The sequence below is a fragment of the Thunnus thynnus genome, chromosome 8 (genome assembly GCF_963924715.1).
Source record: "Thunnus thynnus chromosome 8, fThuThy2.1, whole genome shotgun sequence".
Lineage (NCBI taxonomy): Eukaryota > Metazoa > Chordata > Actinopteri > Scombriformes > Scombridae > Thunnus > Thunnus thynnus.
In genome coordinates this window covers 1333005-1347936 of record NC_089524.1, presented here as the reverse complement: position 1 = coordinate 1347936, position 14932 = coordinate 1333005, and the positions used below count along the sequence as shown (strand labels likewise).

General features: G+C 40.1%; 1 protein-coding gene across 1 annotated transcript; it reads left to right on the top strand.

Annotated features, from left to right (window-relative positions):
- Nucleotides 1–385: 385 nt before the first annotated feature.
- LOC137187268 (uncharacterized) lies at nt 386–11176 on the top strand. Its single transcript, XM_067596045.1, has 11 exons — nt 386–457; nt 2037–2069; nt 2596–2748; nt 3563–3682; nt 5334–5498; nt 5883–6023; nt 7997–8302; nt 8397–8684; nt 9303–9632; nt 10284–10408; nt 10527–11176. The coding sequence occupies exons 1-11, from the start codon at nt 415–417 to the stop codon at nt 10644–10646; spliced, it is 1824 nt and encodes a 607-aa protein (XP_067452146.1). The 5' UTR covers nt 386–414; the 3' UTR covers nt 10647–11176.
- The last annotated feature ends 3756 nt before the right edge of the window (nt 11177–14932 follow it).

Below are 14932 nucleotides of genomic sequence, written 5' to 3'. Positions count from 1 at the left end.
CCATCTTCTCATTTCTTACTTGATGTAATGTTTACCTTGGGGGCCAGAGGTTACTAGCAGTAGCACATGGCCCCTGGAGGAGGACAGTCTCATTCAGCTGGAGGAGACAGACCTTGGTGATGGGCCTATCTAACATGCTCATCTTTATCTTGACCTTGACCTGGCAGCAAAGCATGAGCTCGTACTGAGGACGATGATGAAGAAAAAGGCTGATATCTCAATATCTGGTCAAATAAGTTCAGTAAACTGATGCTTTAAGCTGCGGTTAGTGGTTTCAGCTCTGAGAAGCGTCTCATCAGTTAGTTTGTTTCCTGGCTGATGAGGAGATAAAAGAGGAAACAGAACATGTTATCAGCAGATGAGAGCTGATGAGTCCGTCAGACAGAGACAGACAGTCTACAGTCTAGATAGGTCATGGATCACCTGCTGATGCTGCTGGTGTTGCTGTGGAACTCAGGTAGGACTCTGCTTTAATGATGGATGTGTGAAGGATTCAAACCCTCTTTGTAAAACTACTGAATTTAAGTCAAAATCTTGCATTCAAAACATCAATGAAGGTAAACTTCATCAGTATCTTCAGTTTAGTGCTGATAGTTTCACATCGCTTCTTTTCACAGATATTTTTTTATATTACATGTAAGTTGTAATAAGTTAAATTGTGATGACAAAAATGCATCCAGTCATCCAATTAAAACAAATTTTTTTTCACTGAGTTTCTGGAAAAGCTGACATTTGGAGATACAAGGTTTTCACCCGACAATAGTTTTGTGTTTTGACGGTAAAATCTGGAAAGTAAGACGTAACTGCAGCCGTCAGTTATTTAACTTTGTCTATCATTTCTATCAGTAATAACAACACTCTACTCAACGAGTTATTATCTGAGATCTGTGAACACAGTGACATCACTAAAAAGACGTCTGATAGGTCAGAAACATGAGCAGTCAGACGATCAGACAGGAATCAAACCGACATGTTAGACAAACACAAGTTTTAATGAACTGTAACTCTGCATGAAGCTTCTGTAAAGCTCGTGTTCATCTCATCTGCTGCTCTTTAAAGAAGCAGAAAAAAGAAGCGATGAGGTTGAGAAAAAAAGGTTTTAATGTTTCAGACTGACCAGGCAAAGAGAGACATTTGTTGTTCCTTCATTTTTTGTCTTTTTACAAGGATTATTTTCACCCCAAAATAATTCAGAGCACCTCATACTGCAGTTTACACAATCTGCAGGAATGTGAGAGAAACACATAATATCTACTAAATGTGTTTCTACTTTCTTTGTTCAGGAAGAATAAACTTTATTGTATTTATAGTTCATATTATATTGACTTTGTTTGTGTCTGTTTATAAACCATTTTTAGTATTAAATTAAACAGGTTTAATTTACATTTTAAAGCACTGATGTAGCCTATTTAACTTAACAAAAACAAAACAAAAAGATGGCAGCCACTGCTACTCAGCTAAGCTAAGCTAAGCTAAACCAAACTAAGCTTAGCTAGCTTCAGCAGGAGTTCAGCAGCTGTTTTGTTTTTCTCCAGGGTTAGATTCAGCTAATGCCTTATTAATATGGGATAACTTACTTATTTACCAAGATGCTGGTTCAAATTAATTTTCACAGCTCATGGGGGAAAAAAGTAACTACATTTAGGTTTAGCTGATTAACTGATTCAAACCAGAGCAAACCAACAAGTTTGAAAACATGATTACTTTAGATGTCCAGCTGACTGTCTCTCACTTCCAGAGTCTCCAGGTTTCCAAGCCAGAGAGCAAAAACTTAAGCCTGACTTGGATTTTACCTCCATTTTGTAGTTATTGAAAATTTAATTAATGTTATTTTCACACACAAATTATAACTGTCTGTAGCATATTTGGTAAAAAAAATGTAAAAGTCAGATTATGGTCCACATATGTTGTTTGTGGCTTGGCAGGGCAGTGGTAAACTGGTCACATGATTCCTTAGTGATTTTAATAATCTGTGTGTTTTCACTGAGATGAGCTCTGCATCAATATAAATATTATTTAATTAATTCTCTCTCCAGGACTCCAGGCTGAAGATAAACACCAGCCAACAGGTAAAAAGAGAGAATATATCGCCTCTGATCTTCCAGGAGGAGCTGGAGGACGTTACCCACACCTCCATCAGTGATAGACAATGAATCGTCTTTGGTTTATGACCAAATATCCTCAAAACTAATAACTAATAAAATATGCTAATGTTAGCATTGGAAAGTGAAAATCTGATTTTGGACACTCACTAATCATTGTAGCTCTACGTCATCACTGTCTGCTGTAGAGTTGCACACCGCTAATTTTGTGTCTATAATATCTATGAGATAAAATGCATGGCATTGTGGGATTATTTACAGGAAGTGGTTCACATGACATGAACACTACTTTTCTGTTCTATTGTGGAACATCTGAGGTTCTACATGTTGGATAAATGTACACACACAGAATTTGGACATTCAAATAAAATTGAAGAGGGTAATTAGAGTGCACTTTGTAGTAAATATGGAGTGATTTCAGACACATCCTTGGTCTTGCTTCTATATTTGGTCTCTTGTGTATTGTATCCCACAATCCTCTGTCTCCCTCCAGGTTCTCAGTGTGAAAGCACAGCCAAGGCCGACATCGTGCTGCTGTTGGTCAATGTCTACAAGGACATCCACCGTGAAGACCATAGAAACATTAAGCTCTTTCTGACTCAAATAGTCAGCAACTTCAACATCGGCCCTGACAAAGTCCAGATCGGTAATATTTTTACCACTACTATTCACACTACTGCTCCTGGTACTATTACTACTATTGCTTATATATAAAGTACTCAAAAATTAAAATCTTTACACCACAATGTGAAAATATTCAAATACAGGTACAGTTCCCGTATTCAAAATTAGCAAAAAAGCAACAAATGGGACATAAGAGTAGTCCAGGGTATGGCTGATGTGCTAGGAGCTTTTTTGGATAGGAGCGATGCACAACTTTGTCATGTTGGTTCAACCACAGCATTACTGCCTCGCACCAACTCCTCCAACATCGGTGTCAATGTCCATTTCCTCCAGGAAGTAGCTGTATACTTGCACTCTAAAGTCCAACACTAACAAAAACCCTCGCCTTCTTCTGCCTACTCTGCTTTTATGTTACCAGACTAGATGCCAGGGATAAAACTGGAAGCATTACAACGTTAAACTGTATTAAAAGCTCACTTGAGTTCTGTGTGTACCATGTACCAGAGTCAAACAGTAGACCCAGGGGCTGTTAATCTGTTCGCCTGTTAGTCCTACTGGACTAAACTGCTGGAATGGTCCTTTAACTTTAAGCATATGCGTATTAGTACAGGCAAGAGTGTGTGTGAGACATGCGGCATGTGTGGATGAGTGTTGGGGCAACGATAATGACAACGAGATAACAGTAATAATAATAATAAACCAATTCATCTGTTTAAGAACACTCACTGCAAATGATTATTCTCATTATCATTATTCTCATTGTTAATCTCATTATAATTTAAACACAAAAGCTGAGTCTGTGTGTCAGTTTTACACATTTCTGTGTGTTTATGCAGGTCTGGTTCAGTACATGAACCACCCATGGACCGAGTGGTTCCTGAACACCCACGAGACCAAAGAGTCCCTGCTGGAGGCCGTAACCAAACTGCAACCGAGAGAAGGACACTTCTTATTAGGTGATTTAACAGCACGCTGTTCGATCCACACCAGCTTTACACTGTGATGAACTGAAGCAGAGTTCCGGATATATTTACTTTCTCTATTTACGTCTGTCAGTGGTGGAAAGAGAAACTGTTAGTGATCCATATTTTGTACAAAATTTTAACTTGAAGTATCTATAGTATAGAATATATTGAATATTCAGAGCAATTTGTGAATGAAATTCACTTCCTTGAGACATCAAGAAAACTGTCTCTGATAACAAATAACATCTTCAGAACAGAGACTTCAGATAAAGTTAGTAAAAAGTATTTTGATTTATACTGATTCCAGAGTAGTAATTATTATAGTAGAGTTACAATAAAAATTAGATGAACAATGATGGTAATTTGTATTATTGTTGCTATCATAATTTTAAAGGTTAGTTCATTTGAACTTGATGTATTTCCCATAAATCTGGCCATTGTGGCTCTATGTGTCAGGCTAACTTTGTTCTCTCCAGCTCCGTTATGCTGTGTTCAGACCAAATGCAGAGTGAATTTTAGCCTTGTGTTGCTCGCACGAGTTTGACCGTGGGACTGTTTGTGTTTATTCACCCCAAACAGCCAAAATACATTACTGTACATTAGCTGTAAGCTAGCTAGCAACAGAAGGCACCAGCCACGTCTGTGGGAGTGTTTCTGTGTGTGTTTGTGTTCAGTTCAGCCTCTAACTGAACTCAGAACTCAGCAGGAACTCCGGTTCTTTCTGTTATTTCCCTTCCTTCTCTCTCCTTTCCCCCTTTACTCTGTACGTTCGTGAAGTACATTCATGAAGCGCCGCAATATGCACAGATTCTTCTCAAATTTTTCTCAAGTTGAAACATTTTCAACTTGCGCTGACACGTATTTTCATCTATTTGCATTGCCCAGCGTGTCTTTGCATTGAAAACTTTGCTTTGGATTTGGTCTGAACACACTATTATAGAGGTTCCGGCCATTCACAAAATGACTTTCATCGCACAAAATGCCAATCATTGAGGCAAGCTGCTGAGCCTCCTGCAGCTTTCATGAAAAAATCATGTTTATTTGGAAAGATGTAGGAGTCTAAGCAGCTTGCCCCAATGTTCATCATTGTGTGCTATAAACATCTTTTTGTGAATCCCTTGAATATCTGTAACAGAGCTGAGAGAGCAAAGTAAGCCTGACACATTGAGACACAATGGCCACATTTATGCGAAATAAATCAGGTTCAAATAAACCGAAATTTTCCTTTAATAATACTCTTATTGTAATAGTCTTATTATTATTATTAATATTGCAATATAACATTATTGTATAGTATCATGGTATAATGTTACATATCAAAAAATGCTGATGCTGTTATAGTGATAGTGATTATAATAATTTGAGTAATACAATAACAACATTAAAAATCATAATTGTGTCTGTTAGAATAGAATTTGAAGCTCTGTGATTGGAGGTTTCTGATTGAAATGCACCTTGGGAGTCGTAGTTAACTTCTCCCCTTCAGTTTTTATGTCCACAGGCTCTAAGCTTTGACTTTTCATCAAAGAACCAGATAAATTATTACATAGTTGTTGAAATGCTGCAACTGTCAGTCAACTAACAGTCTATGAGCATATAAAGTCTCTGTTCCTTTTAAAGCCTCTTTATTTCTGTCATACAGGAAACTCTCTGCGCTACATCCTAAATGAGCTCTTTAGCCCCACAATGGGAATGCGTACAGACTCCAAAAAAATTGCCATCTTGATTACTAATGGAGAGTCCCAGGATGACACATGCTTCAGCTCACAGCACCTGAAAGACACTGGCATTGAGATCTACACTATTGGTGATTCACTTTCTCTCTGCAACTATGAAACTACATTATTCTACCATGAAAGCAAGACGCTTAAGATATGTGTATGACTACATTAATCGTTTATATCAGTTAATGTCTTTTTAATAGTGGGCTGAAATGAATTAAACTGATTTGCTGCTCACAAGGAAGAAAGTTAAGCTAAAAATGTGGTATGCTTTAGCAGTGATATAAAGTACATATGATTTCTATTTAATGGGATTAAAAATGCGCAACCATCAGCATGCTCTGTTAATTAAGCTTTAATTTAAAGAGCAGGAAGCAACAAGAAACCATCGTATTATTACTTTGCCTACGAAATTGTTTTCTTTTCTCATTTTTTAAAGGCACAGTTTTAACACTACATTTTTCTTTCAGGTGTAGGGAATGCAAACGAGACTCAGCTGAGGGCCATCGCCTCAGATCCTGATGAAATTTATATGTACAGTGTCAGCAACTTCTCATTCCTTCTGGACATCATTGACAACCTCACCATCAACCTCTGTAACAATGCCTTAGGTAGGTACTGCACCACACTGACCCGCTGGTGTCAGAATTAATCTAAAGATATCAAGTTTTAAAAGACATCACTTAAATTTTGGATGCTTGCAGTTAGATATAAAGTTATCTTTATTCTGGTTAGTACTTTCTTTTAATCTATTGCCATTGCACACGAACACCCCCTGTAAGAAACGCTACATGAGGGAGAGGTCGAAGACAGGTCTGTGACCAAGGCCCTCATGACAAGAGGAAACAGTTGCTGCATACACTTTAATAGTGGCACCAGACAGCCCCTTTTACACCAGATATTGTAGAAAAGAGAGAACCTCTCCCACTGCACATGTCAGGGGGTCAAGTCTCCTTTCCTCGCACCAGCATTGGAATCTCCACCACTTTACTTCATAGCAAGCAATGGTGGATCCTGCTCCAGCAGACATTAAAGCCCACATCAGCCTGTCCCTCTCAGGAACCAAGCCTGGAGAGGTTGGCCCAACGACGGCAGCGTGCCTACCGAGCCCGACTCCTGGAACAGAGCCCCCCCACACTTGGAGAATGGACCAGGGCTGGGCTGCCAACATCTGGGTCATCTCTGTGTACCATGGCACCAAAAGGCGGTCCAGGGCTATCAGGTTGGTGTGTGTGCGAACGTGCCCAGCCCCAAGGGTAGATTGTCTTGCAGCATCAGGGAGAACCAGAGCGCATAGTGGGTGTTGTTTCGACTGGCAAACAGGTCCACTTCCACTCTCCTGGACTGGTTCCAAATCTTCTGCACCATCTTAGGGTGCCGCATCCACTCATCTGCCAGGATGCCTGTATATTCATAGGCTATCCTCTGAAAGGCAAAATGCAGCAACTTCCTGTGTTTCAGCACCACGTCAACATGAAAATATGCATCATTCAGGTCAATGGCATCCACTCTGTCAATACACACTCTCGTTGCCACACTTTGTAAAGTTGCATCAGGGGGTGAGTGACCAACTGTGTAGCGGAAGTAAGGAGGATGTGATATCCTTATTCATCGCTCTTCATTACCAAACCCTCTATAACAGGAGTTTGGCCCATTGGGGCCGGTACAGAAGGGTCCGAGTTGGCGGGAAGGTCCATGAATTCACCCCGATTGGCCATCCTGTAAACGTAGCAGCAGCAATATGCGTGTCATTGTGTTCAATCCCCTGGGCCATTTTCTCTTGGGCAATGTTACTGGGAAGTTGTTGAATGAACCAGGAGGGAGACCCCGCTTCTTGTCCCATTGAGAGGCTTCCCTAGTGGAGGTACTGGGAATGTGAAGAAACGATATTGGTCAGCTCCTCCAGCATGTCGAAAGACTCAGACATTGTCGTTTCCTGTGGGGTAAAAGAGAAGAAGAAAGACCCTATGGCGTTGCCTGACAACAGCTGCCCAAGATTGAGTTTGTTGAGCAGCAACAGCAATGTTTACAACAGTGTCACAATATGAACTCAATAATATCTCACTGAAAACAAGCAGAACCCAAAACCAGATTTTACCATCCACTAATCTCACTCCTTGTTTTCTTCAATTACAGATGAAAGAACTGACCTTAAAATACCCCAGGTTTTAAATATTTTAATACCAGTTAAAATTCAGAAGCATGTTTCAGGGGGCATCCCTATCTCAGACTGGTGTTAACAATGACAGATTGCTGTAGTCTGAGGTCTGATAGCACGAGCTGCTCCTGCTGAAAGCAATAATCTGACAGAGGAAAACAGGAGGAGTCTAATTCAATTTAGTGGGAGCTTCATCCATTAGTGTCACTGTCATTCTTCATGCTACCACAAGATGGTGCCTGAGCAAGACAATTTCAAATCATAAACAGAGCTTGAAATATTTTCTGTAAATAAAGACTTGAGTCAGGGTATGAATGTGTTTTCTCTCTTTATCAGTTGTCACTTTCAAATTCAGAAAAAAAGCTTTATTGGTATGAATGTTATAGTTAAATTTTCCCCAAACTAATGATGGTTCTCTCTCTCCAGACTCAGTCAGGCTGGTGAATGGGAATAGTCTGTGTTCAGGCAGACTGGAGGTGAAGTCTGAGCAGTCGTGGTCCTCAGTGTGTGAAGCTGACTTTGACCAGCAGGATGCAGAGGTGGTCTGTAGGGAGCTCGGCTGTGGGGCTCCTTCAGTCCTCCAGGGGGCGCTCTATGGAGAAATGGAGGCTCCAATGTGGACCAAAGAGTTCCAGTGTGGAGGCAATGAGTCTGCTCTCCTGGACTGTGGAAGATCAGACTCAGCTAGAAGCACCTGCTCACCTGGCAAAGCTGTTGGACTCACCTGCTCAGGTAGAAGAGGAGCTGCAGCTTTGATTTGGCTTCATTTCTGTTCTAATGAAACTCACTTTATTCTTTTACTGATGACTCTCTTGTTTCTGTTCAGAGCCTGTCAGGTTGGTGGGAGGAGCCAGTCGCTGTGCAGGTACACTGGAGCTGAAACGTGGAGTTAAGTGGAAACCAGTGAGTTACTATATCTGGACCCCGGAGATAGCAGCTGCTGCCTGTAAAGAGTTGGACTGTGGCTCTCCTGTTTCTCGAAGAAGGAGATATGAGGAGTTCACAGACGGATCTGTATGGAGGATCAGATCTAACTGTGTTAAGCCTGGATCTGCACTGAAGGACTGTGCATCGTCATGGTGGACTCCTGACACTGTGGAGCTCATCTGCTCAGGTAAGTCCATCAGTGACATCATCTATGACAGTAATATTTTCCTTCCTCTGTCACAATGATAGTCTGTAGTTTCCTTTGGACTGAACTGTAAACTTATCCAGGACGACAGCTTCCTAAAGAGTAGAGAAGTTAGCTTGTTCCTGGAGGCTCATTGCTTCAAACTGAGACAATCTGCAGCTTTAAGCAACCTGCTGTGGTTCACTCACACACCCTGCAGTTCTCCTGAGCAGCTCAGTCACATCCACCTTACAAGCAACAGCTACATCCGAAATTAATATACATGTTACTTTCTGCCTAAACAAATAAACAACTTTTTTCTAACAAGTTCAACACTTCAACTTAAAAGCTGATGATATGTCAATGTTTTCTTATTAACATGTTGATCGTCTCAGATGAATCAAAATGCAGTTGTTTTCTGTCTGATCTGAAGGCAGCTGAGGATGTTAATCTGTTTCCTCCTCTGCTCTCTGACTCCTCTGTATTACACATGAATGTAGGAGTTCTCTGTGTTGTGTGATCACCTCTCACTGATCAGCGTTCATTTATTTGAACAAATGAACAAAGAACATTCAGCTTCTCTCAGAGGAAGAAGGATTCATCATCTCTCTGTGTTTACAGACCTGCTGCTTCAGCCAATCATCTCTGTGTCTTCTACCATGGACGGGGTCTCCGAGGTCCAGCAGCAGGGGTTTCAGGTGCGCCAGGGCTCCAACTTCACCATCAGCTGCTCCGTCCAGCCTCAGTACCCAGGAGGCTCCTTCCAGCTCACCTTCACCTCCTCCAACACAGCACACAACTACACCCAGCCGGCTGTCAATCACTCTGCTGACTTCCTGTTTCCTGCTGTAGACCCCGCCCACCAAGGAAGCTACAGCTGTATTTATGGGCTCTATGTTTTTGATCATAACTTCTCCTCTGAGAGCCGTCTGCTGTCTCTCACAGTCACAGGTAAGCTGAAGCAGAGTGTGAAGCTCAGTGGAACTGAGACGTCACACTGACTTTGTTTCCATGTTTGTAAAAATGATAAAAAGTCATCAGGCAGCAGGACCGACCCAGCGACCTACAGAGAGCTGAGGCAGAATCTGATGAAGGAACTGTAAACTGTTTCCTTCCCGGCTTCTTTAATGTTATTGAACCATAACAACTGTGTTGTAGTGAAAAGTAAAAGACAGCAAACGAGTCAGTGAAGCCAGATAAGCACTATAATGATAATAAACAGGACTTTACATGATGAGCTGAATGTCATCAGGAGAACTCAGAGCTTCACCAGGATCACATTTGATTTAACTGCATGTGAAGATGTTGATTGTTAACAATCAGTTGAATCATTTCAACCAGACAGGAGCTTTAAGGAGACAATCAGCAGACTTTCATTCATTCTTTCAAACCAGCTGTAAACACATGAATTGTTTTTGTCCAACATCATCAGCATACAGAGGAGATCAGATGAACTTATTCTCTAAGAGCTCAATCAACAAGCTGCTTCACACTTCAGTGATTTTAGGAGATTAAACGTCACTAAAGTTTCTGTTTGATGGGAGCTGTTGTTGAGCTGTGATGTCAGGTGATCTAATGTGATGACTGAATGTGTCTCGTCAGATCCAACACTTCATATCATCAGAGATCCAGATGAGTCATATTCCAGAAAAGTTCATATCATCAGACTGGTCGTCCTGCCGGTGACTCTGCTGTTGGTCGTCGCTGTCGTCGTTTTCATCCTGAAGGTACTGAACATGTTTGTTGTTCAGAGGACTGGTTGAAATGAAGCATTCAGCCTGTTTATATTGAACTGAAGAGAGGAGTGATGCAGTAACTTAGATCTGTGTTGTCGTGTCTCTCCAGGCCAGCAGGGGGCAGAGGTCAGACCCACAGGAGAACATTGAGCTGGATTCTTATAACCTCAGTGTCTACAGAGCTGAAGGAGAGTCAGCTGAAGAGGAAGGAGCCCAGGGAGCAGAGTAGGACCTCCAAGGAGCCACAAACCCACTGAGGAAGAAAATCATCTTTGGTTTCATCTCTTCTCTCAGTCTCAGCCAGGTTTTTGCAGCCCAGTACGGTGAGGAATGATGTTCAAACTGGTCAATTCCACAGCTTCTGATTTACATCCAGCACCAACGCTCAGTGCCACAACAGGAAGTAGTGAGACCTTTATTAAGACCAGTAGAAGGAGAGCAGAGAGGAGATCTGATTGAACCATTTGTAACATAATTATCTGTATATAGTTATATTTATCATCATTAACTTCTCTCATTTTCATGAATCCAGAGTTTGATGGTCTCATCTGGGGAAATGAAGAAAGCATTTAAAATCCATCCAGTTTGGTAGAGTTTCTATCTTTTGTCTTCACTGCCTTTTATATACTATATACTACTTATTTAGCTGAAAGGTGTTATTACTTTTATCTACTTTTACTTAAATATTTGCTTTTGAGTTAAAGAAACTGAATAAAAGAAAAAGTTATCAAGTGAATCAAATATTTGATCTTTATTATGCTGTTTACCAAAAAAAAAAAAAAAAAAAATCTGATTTTTGACACAATTTAAAGCACATGTGTTTCTGCTGAATGTTCATTGTATGGACAGTTTAATTTCTCATGTATCAATAACACTTTTACACTGGTTTCATTTTGAAGGCTAGACCCTCAGTCAGTTAGTCAATTTTAGCGCACTTCTCACCATTCTTTGTGACAATAAATGAAAAACAAAATAAACAAAAGTCACACAAAACAACATTCTTAAGACTGCTCTCAGTCTCATATCGCTCCTCCAAACAGTAAATGGTAAATGGAGTGCACTTATAAAGCGCTTTTCTACTTTAAAGGTACAGTGTTTAGAATTTAGTGGCATCTAACTGAACAGACTTGGCAGGAATTGAGTAAAATATTCATAAGTATGTTTTAATTAGTGTATACTCCCATGAAAATAAGAATCGTTGTGTTTTCATTACCTTAGAATGAGAGGAGGGGAATTCAGTTGGTTGCAGCCTCACCGCTAGATGCCACTAAATCCTACACACTGGTCCTTTAACAGACAGAGAGCTTTACAATTTTTGCATCTCATTCACCCATGGAGAGGTCCAGTCAACTTAGGGTTCAGTGTCTTGCTGAGACAACCCTGCAGTTAGTAGACGACTCGCTCTACCTCCTGAGTAATAAGGAAGAATTGAGACATCCTTCTTCATGATGGGTTACTCTGAATATGATCCCAGAGCAAAGCAACATCCTCTGTGCTTTCACCGACCAGCCAACTGTTGGTGCTGAAGCAGCGGGACCGTTTTCATAACTGTGACAGTGAAACTAAGCCAGTTACACTCTGAATAATTTATATAAACCATACATGCAGCCTGACAAAAACACGTCTCCTTGTGATACAGTAGATTTGACTACTAAAATTAATCATCAATCAAAGATAAAGCAGAAAGGGGCAGAGCTCTTATCATAAAGTATCATGTCGCTATCAATGAAAGTAAAAACATGATTAGTGTAGTAAAAATAATGCAGTTAACACAGCATTTCTATCTGTTTTGTTATGAAGATAATAATTTCATTCTAATGTATTTACTAGATTGATATAAATGTAAATAAATTCAAGAAAACACACTCAGCTCTTTTATTTTTATTATTTTCAAACATACTCCATCATGAGCTATTAATGTTTCCTGATGATGTTTGTTTACAGTTATATTACAGTCAGCTGATAAACAAACTAATGATCTTCTATGCATAAAAGTCTATTTATGGCTCCATTCAGACTGTTAATAGGTAAAATGCAGTGTGTAAATAATACCACACACTGACCTTCTCTGTCAGCCATCAGTGGCCTTAGCTATGTTTCACCTGTTTCAGTTTAAATGGTCCCCGTCCTGTGAAAGGGCCCCCGGCTGACATGCAAGAATCAAATCATTCACTTTTTTTTTTCTAATATATATTGTGGCGAGCTGAGGATTCTTCATTCAAAGATGACACACTGGACTCCGCTTCAAAGCTAACAGTCGGCTTTAATTGCAGTTAGAAGCAGTTATCAACTCAATATTCACTGTAAAACAGGAGGCAGGTCATTTCTTTCACTACTAACAGTGTCAACTAATACAAACTAGTACATTCTCAAACTAAAGCAAATACACATAATTAAAAGAATCTCTATAAGCAGTTATTTAGGGTTAAATACTCCTACCAGGCCAACAGTGCATGAATAACAAGGAAAATAACGGAAAAAAGGTGAGCGTTAACAGTCTCTTAATGCATGCTGGGAGGTATGGAAGCGGGGAACCTCTGGGACGCTACAATATTCTCCTCCACTGTCTGTGTCTCCTCTGCTCCGCTCTGTGTGTCTTATTTCAGTTTTTTACTAAGGAAATTCTTTGGATTATTTATATGTTGAGCTGTCCATGATGCTGAAAGTGCACATAATGCATTTAAATTAAAGTCCAAAAATACATCATTATTGATGCAAACCAACTTCAATCCTCGCTTTTTTTCCTCTCTTTTCTCTTTTATGTTTTTTTCTGTCTTGCACTGCACACAGCTGCAGGCATGGACTGTTCAGGCTGCTGTGAAGAAGCTTCATCATGTTTACATCCACAACAAAACAGACTCAATCACAGCATGACAGCAGCAAAACTAAACGTCAAAGAAAATAACAACAACAAGCCGAAGATCATCAGTTTAACAGCCAAACATCCTCTCTCTCTCTCTCTCTGCTTCCGTCACATCACGAGGAGAGGAGAGAGAGACGTCAGATGTTATCTGGCCACAGTGACTAATGTTAAACACAGAGACATGTTAACAAAGTTCAGATGAAGCTAATATGATGCTTAAGTAATCTCAGTTAAGAAAAGACTTTATTGATTTTTTTTCTGGCTGAAAAGCAAAGAGTGATGGCATCGTTTGTGGATTAAAACATAATGTCAGGAGGAGCAGGATGGATTACAGGCAGGAGTGGAAGGTGAAACCACTTCTGAAAACCAGTGCTTATATAAGGAGATTAACTAGAGTCCAAATCAGGAAACACACACACATTTGCACTTCTATTCTGATGAGGACCTGTGTTGGTTACATCTCAGTTTCCTTAAATGTCTCCATGTTTCCCTCCCTGGCATCTTAGTGCCTCCTACTGAAGACATGAGGAGAGGTGCAGGACAAGATGTGAGAAGGTGAGAGGAAAGATGTTTACAGATAAACTGAAGCGCTGTCGTTCTGATCCAGCTGTCAGTCAGCTTTAATAGATCTGTAACAGCCTTCATGAGGACAGACTGGATTGATTTTCAGGTCAAGTGAGGAGAGAGGAAAGATCAAATTGGGATGTACCCAAGGGTGTAGGTTTGGTTTCAGAAGTGGAAAAAAATGTGAACATTAGAGGATCAGATCAAAACCTGCCAACAGCCCAGAGTACCGACCAATCAGCTCACTGGAAAAACGGGGTCATCATTCCTACAGGATCCTGACAAAGGTCTTGAATTTAATAATAATGAAGCGCAACAGACATTTTTATATGTTTCATCTATCCACTTTGGTTTTAAAACAGAGCTTCTAACAAACAGAGGGACCGTTTACAACACCAAATACATATATATTTTTTATTTTTATAAGGACAATGCACATTAATCAACATCACTGTAAATGTACCAGTGTTAGCCAAAAGGTTCATTTTCAACTGTCTCATGGTCAGATGTTAGATTATCCATTAAAGGATAAGGCTGGCGATATATTTATATTTTTCTTCTGTAAAGCCAAACCAACAATGAACTGATCTACTAACAAGTATTGTGTGTGTATCAAAGCCTGATATATCTTATTCCTCCATTGTTGTCCAGAAACTATAAAAAAAACACGTCAGTGAGCCACACCGCTGCACTGGGTGACATGTTCCTTCATCATGAAGAGTTTGGTCATGTTAGTTTGTTTAGAAACGGCTCCAAAGACTAATAACAGCATCATGTTTTCAGTCTCGAGAGAGTAGTTCTGTGTAGGCCAGACGCCACTGAACCTCTTGACTTGGTACTACATTATAAGTTTCTCAAAGCACTTTAGTTGACAGAAAGAGCAGAGTCAGAATGAAAGCATCATTTCCATCTGTTGTCCCTGGCCAGATGTTAAAATTAGAATAAAAATAACATATGCTATAAAATTCAATGTACACAACTTAATAATTATATGCACAAACTAATAGTGTGTTCCATTTGAACTGGGAAGTCGGAATTTCCAAGGTCCCAGCTCTCAACAGAGCAACCATATATTTTAGTTTGGATGA

What these genes read in the sequence shown, in the direction of transcription:
- LOC137187268 (XM_067596045.1), top strand. Translation starts at nt 415, where the DNA reads ATGGATCACCTGCTGATGCTGCTGGTGTTGCTGTGGAACTCAG. An exon ending in CATTGAGATCTACACTATTG is followed by an intron (nt 5,499 to 5,882) that starts GTGATTCACTTT and finishes TTTTTCTTTCAG; the next exon opens with GTGTAGGGAATGCAAACGAG. An exon ending in CCTCTGTAACAATGCCTTAG is followed by an intron (nt 6,024 to 7,996) that starts GTAGGTACTGCA and finishes CTCTCTCTCCAG; the next exon opens with ACTCAGTCAGGCTGGTGAAT.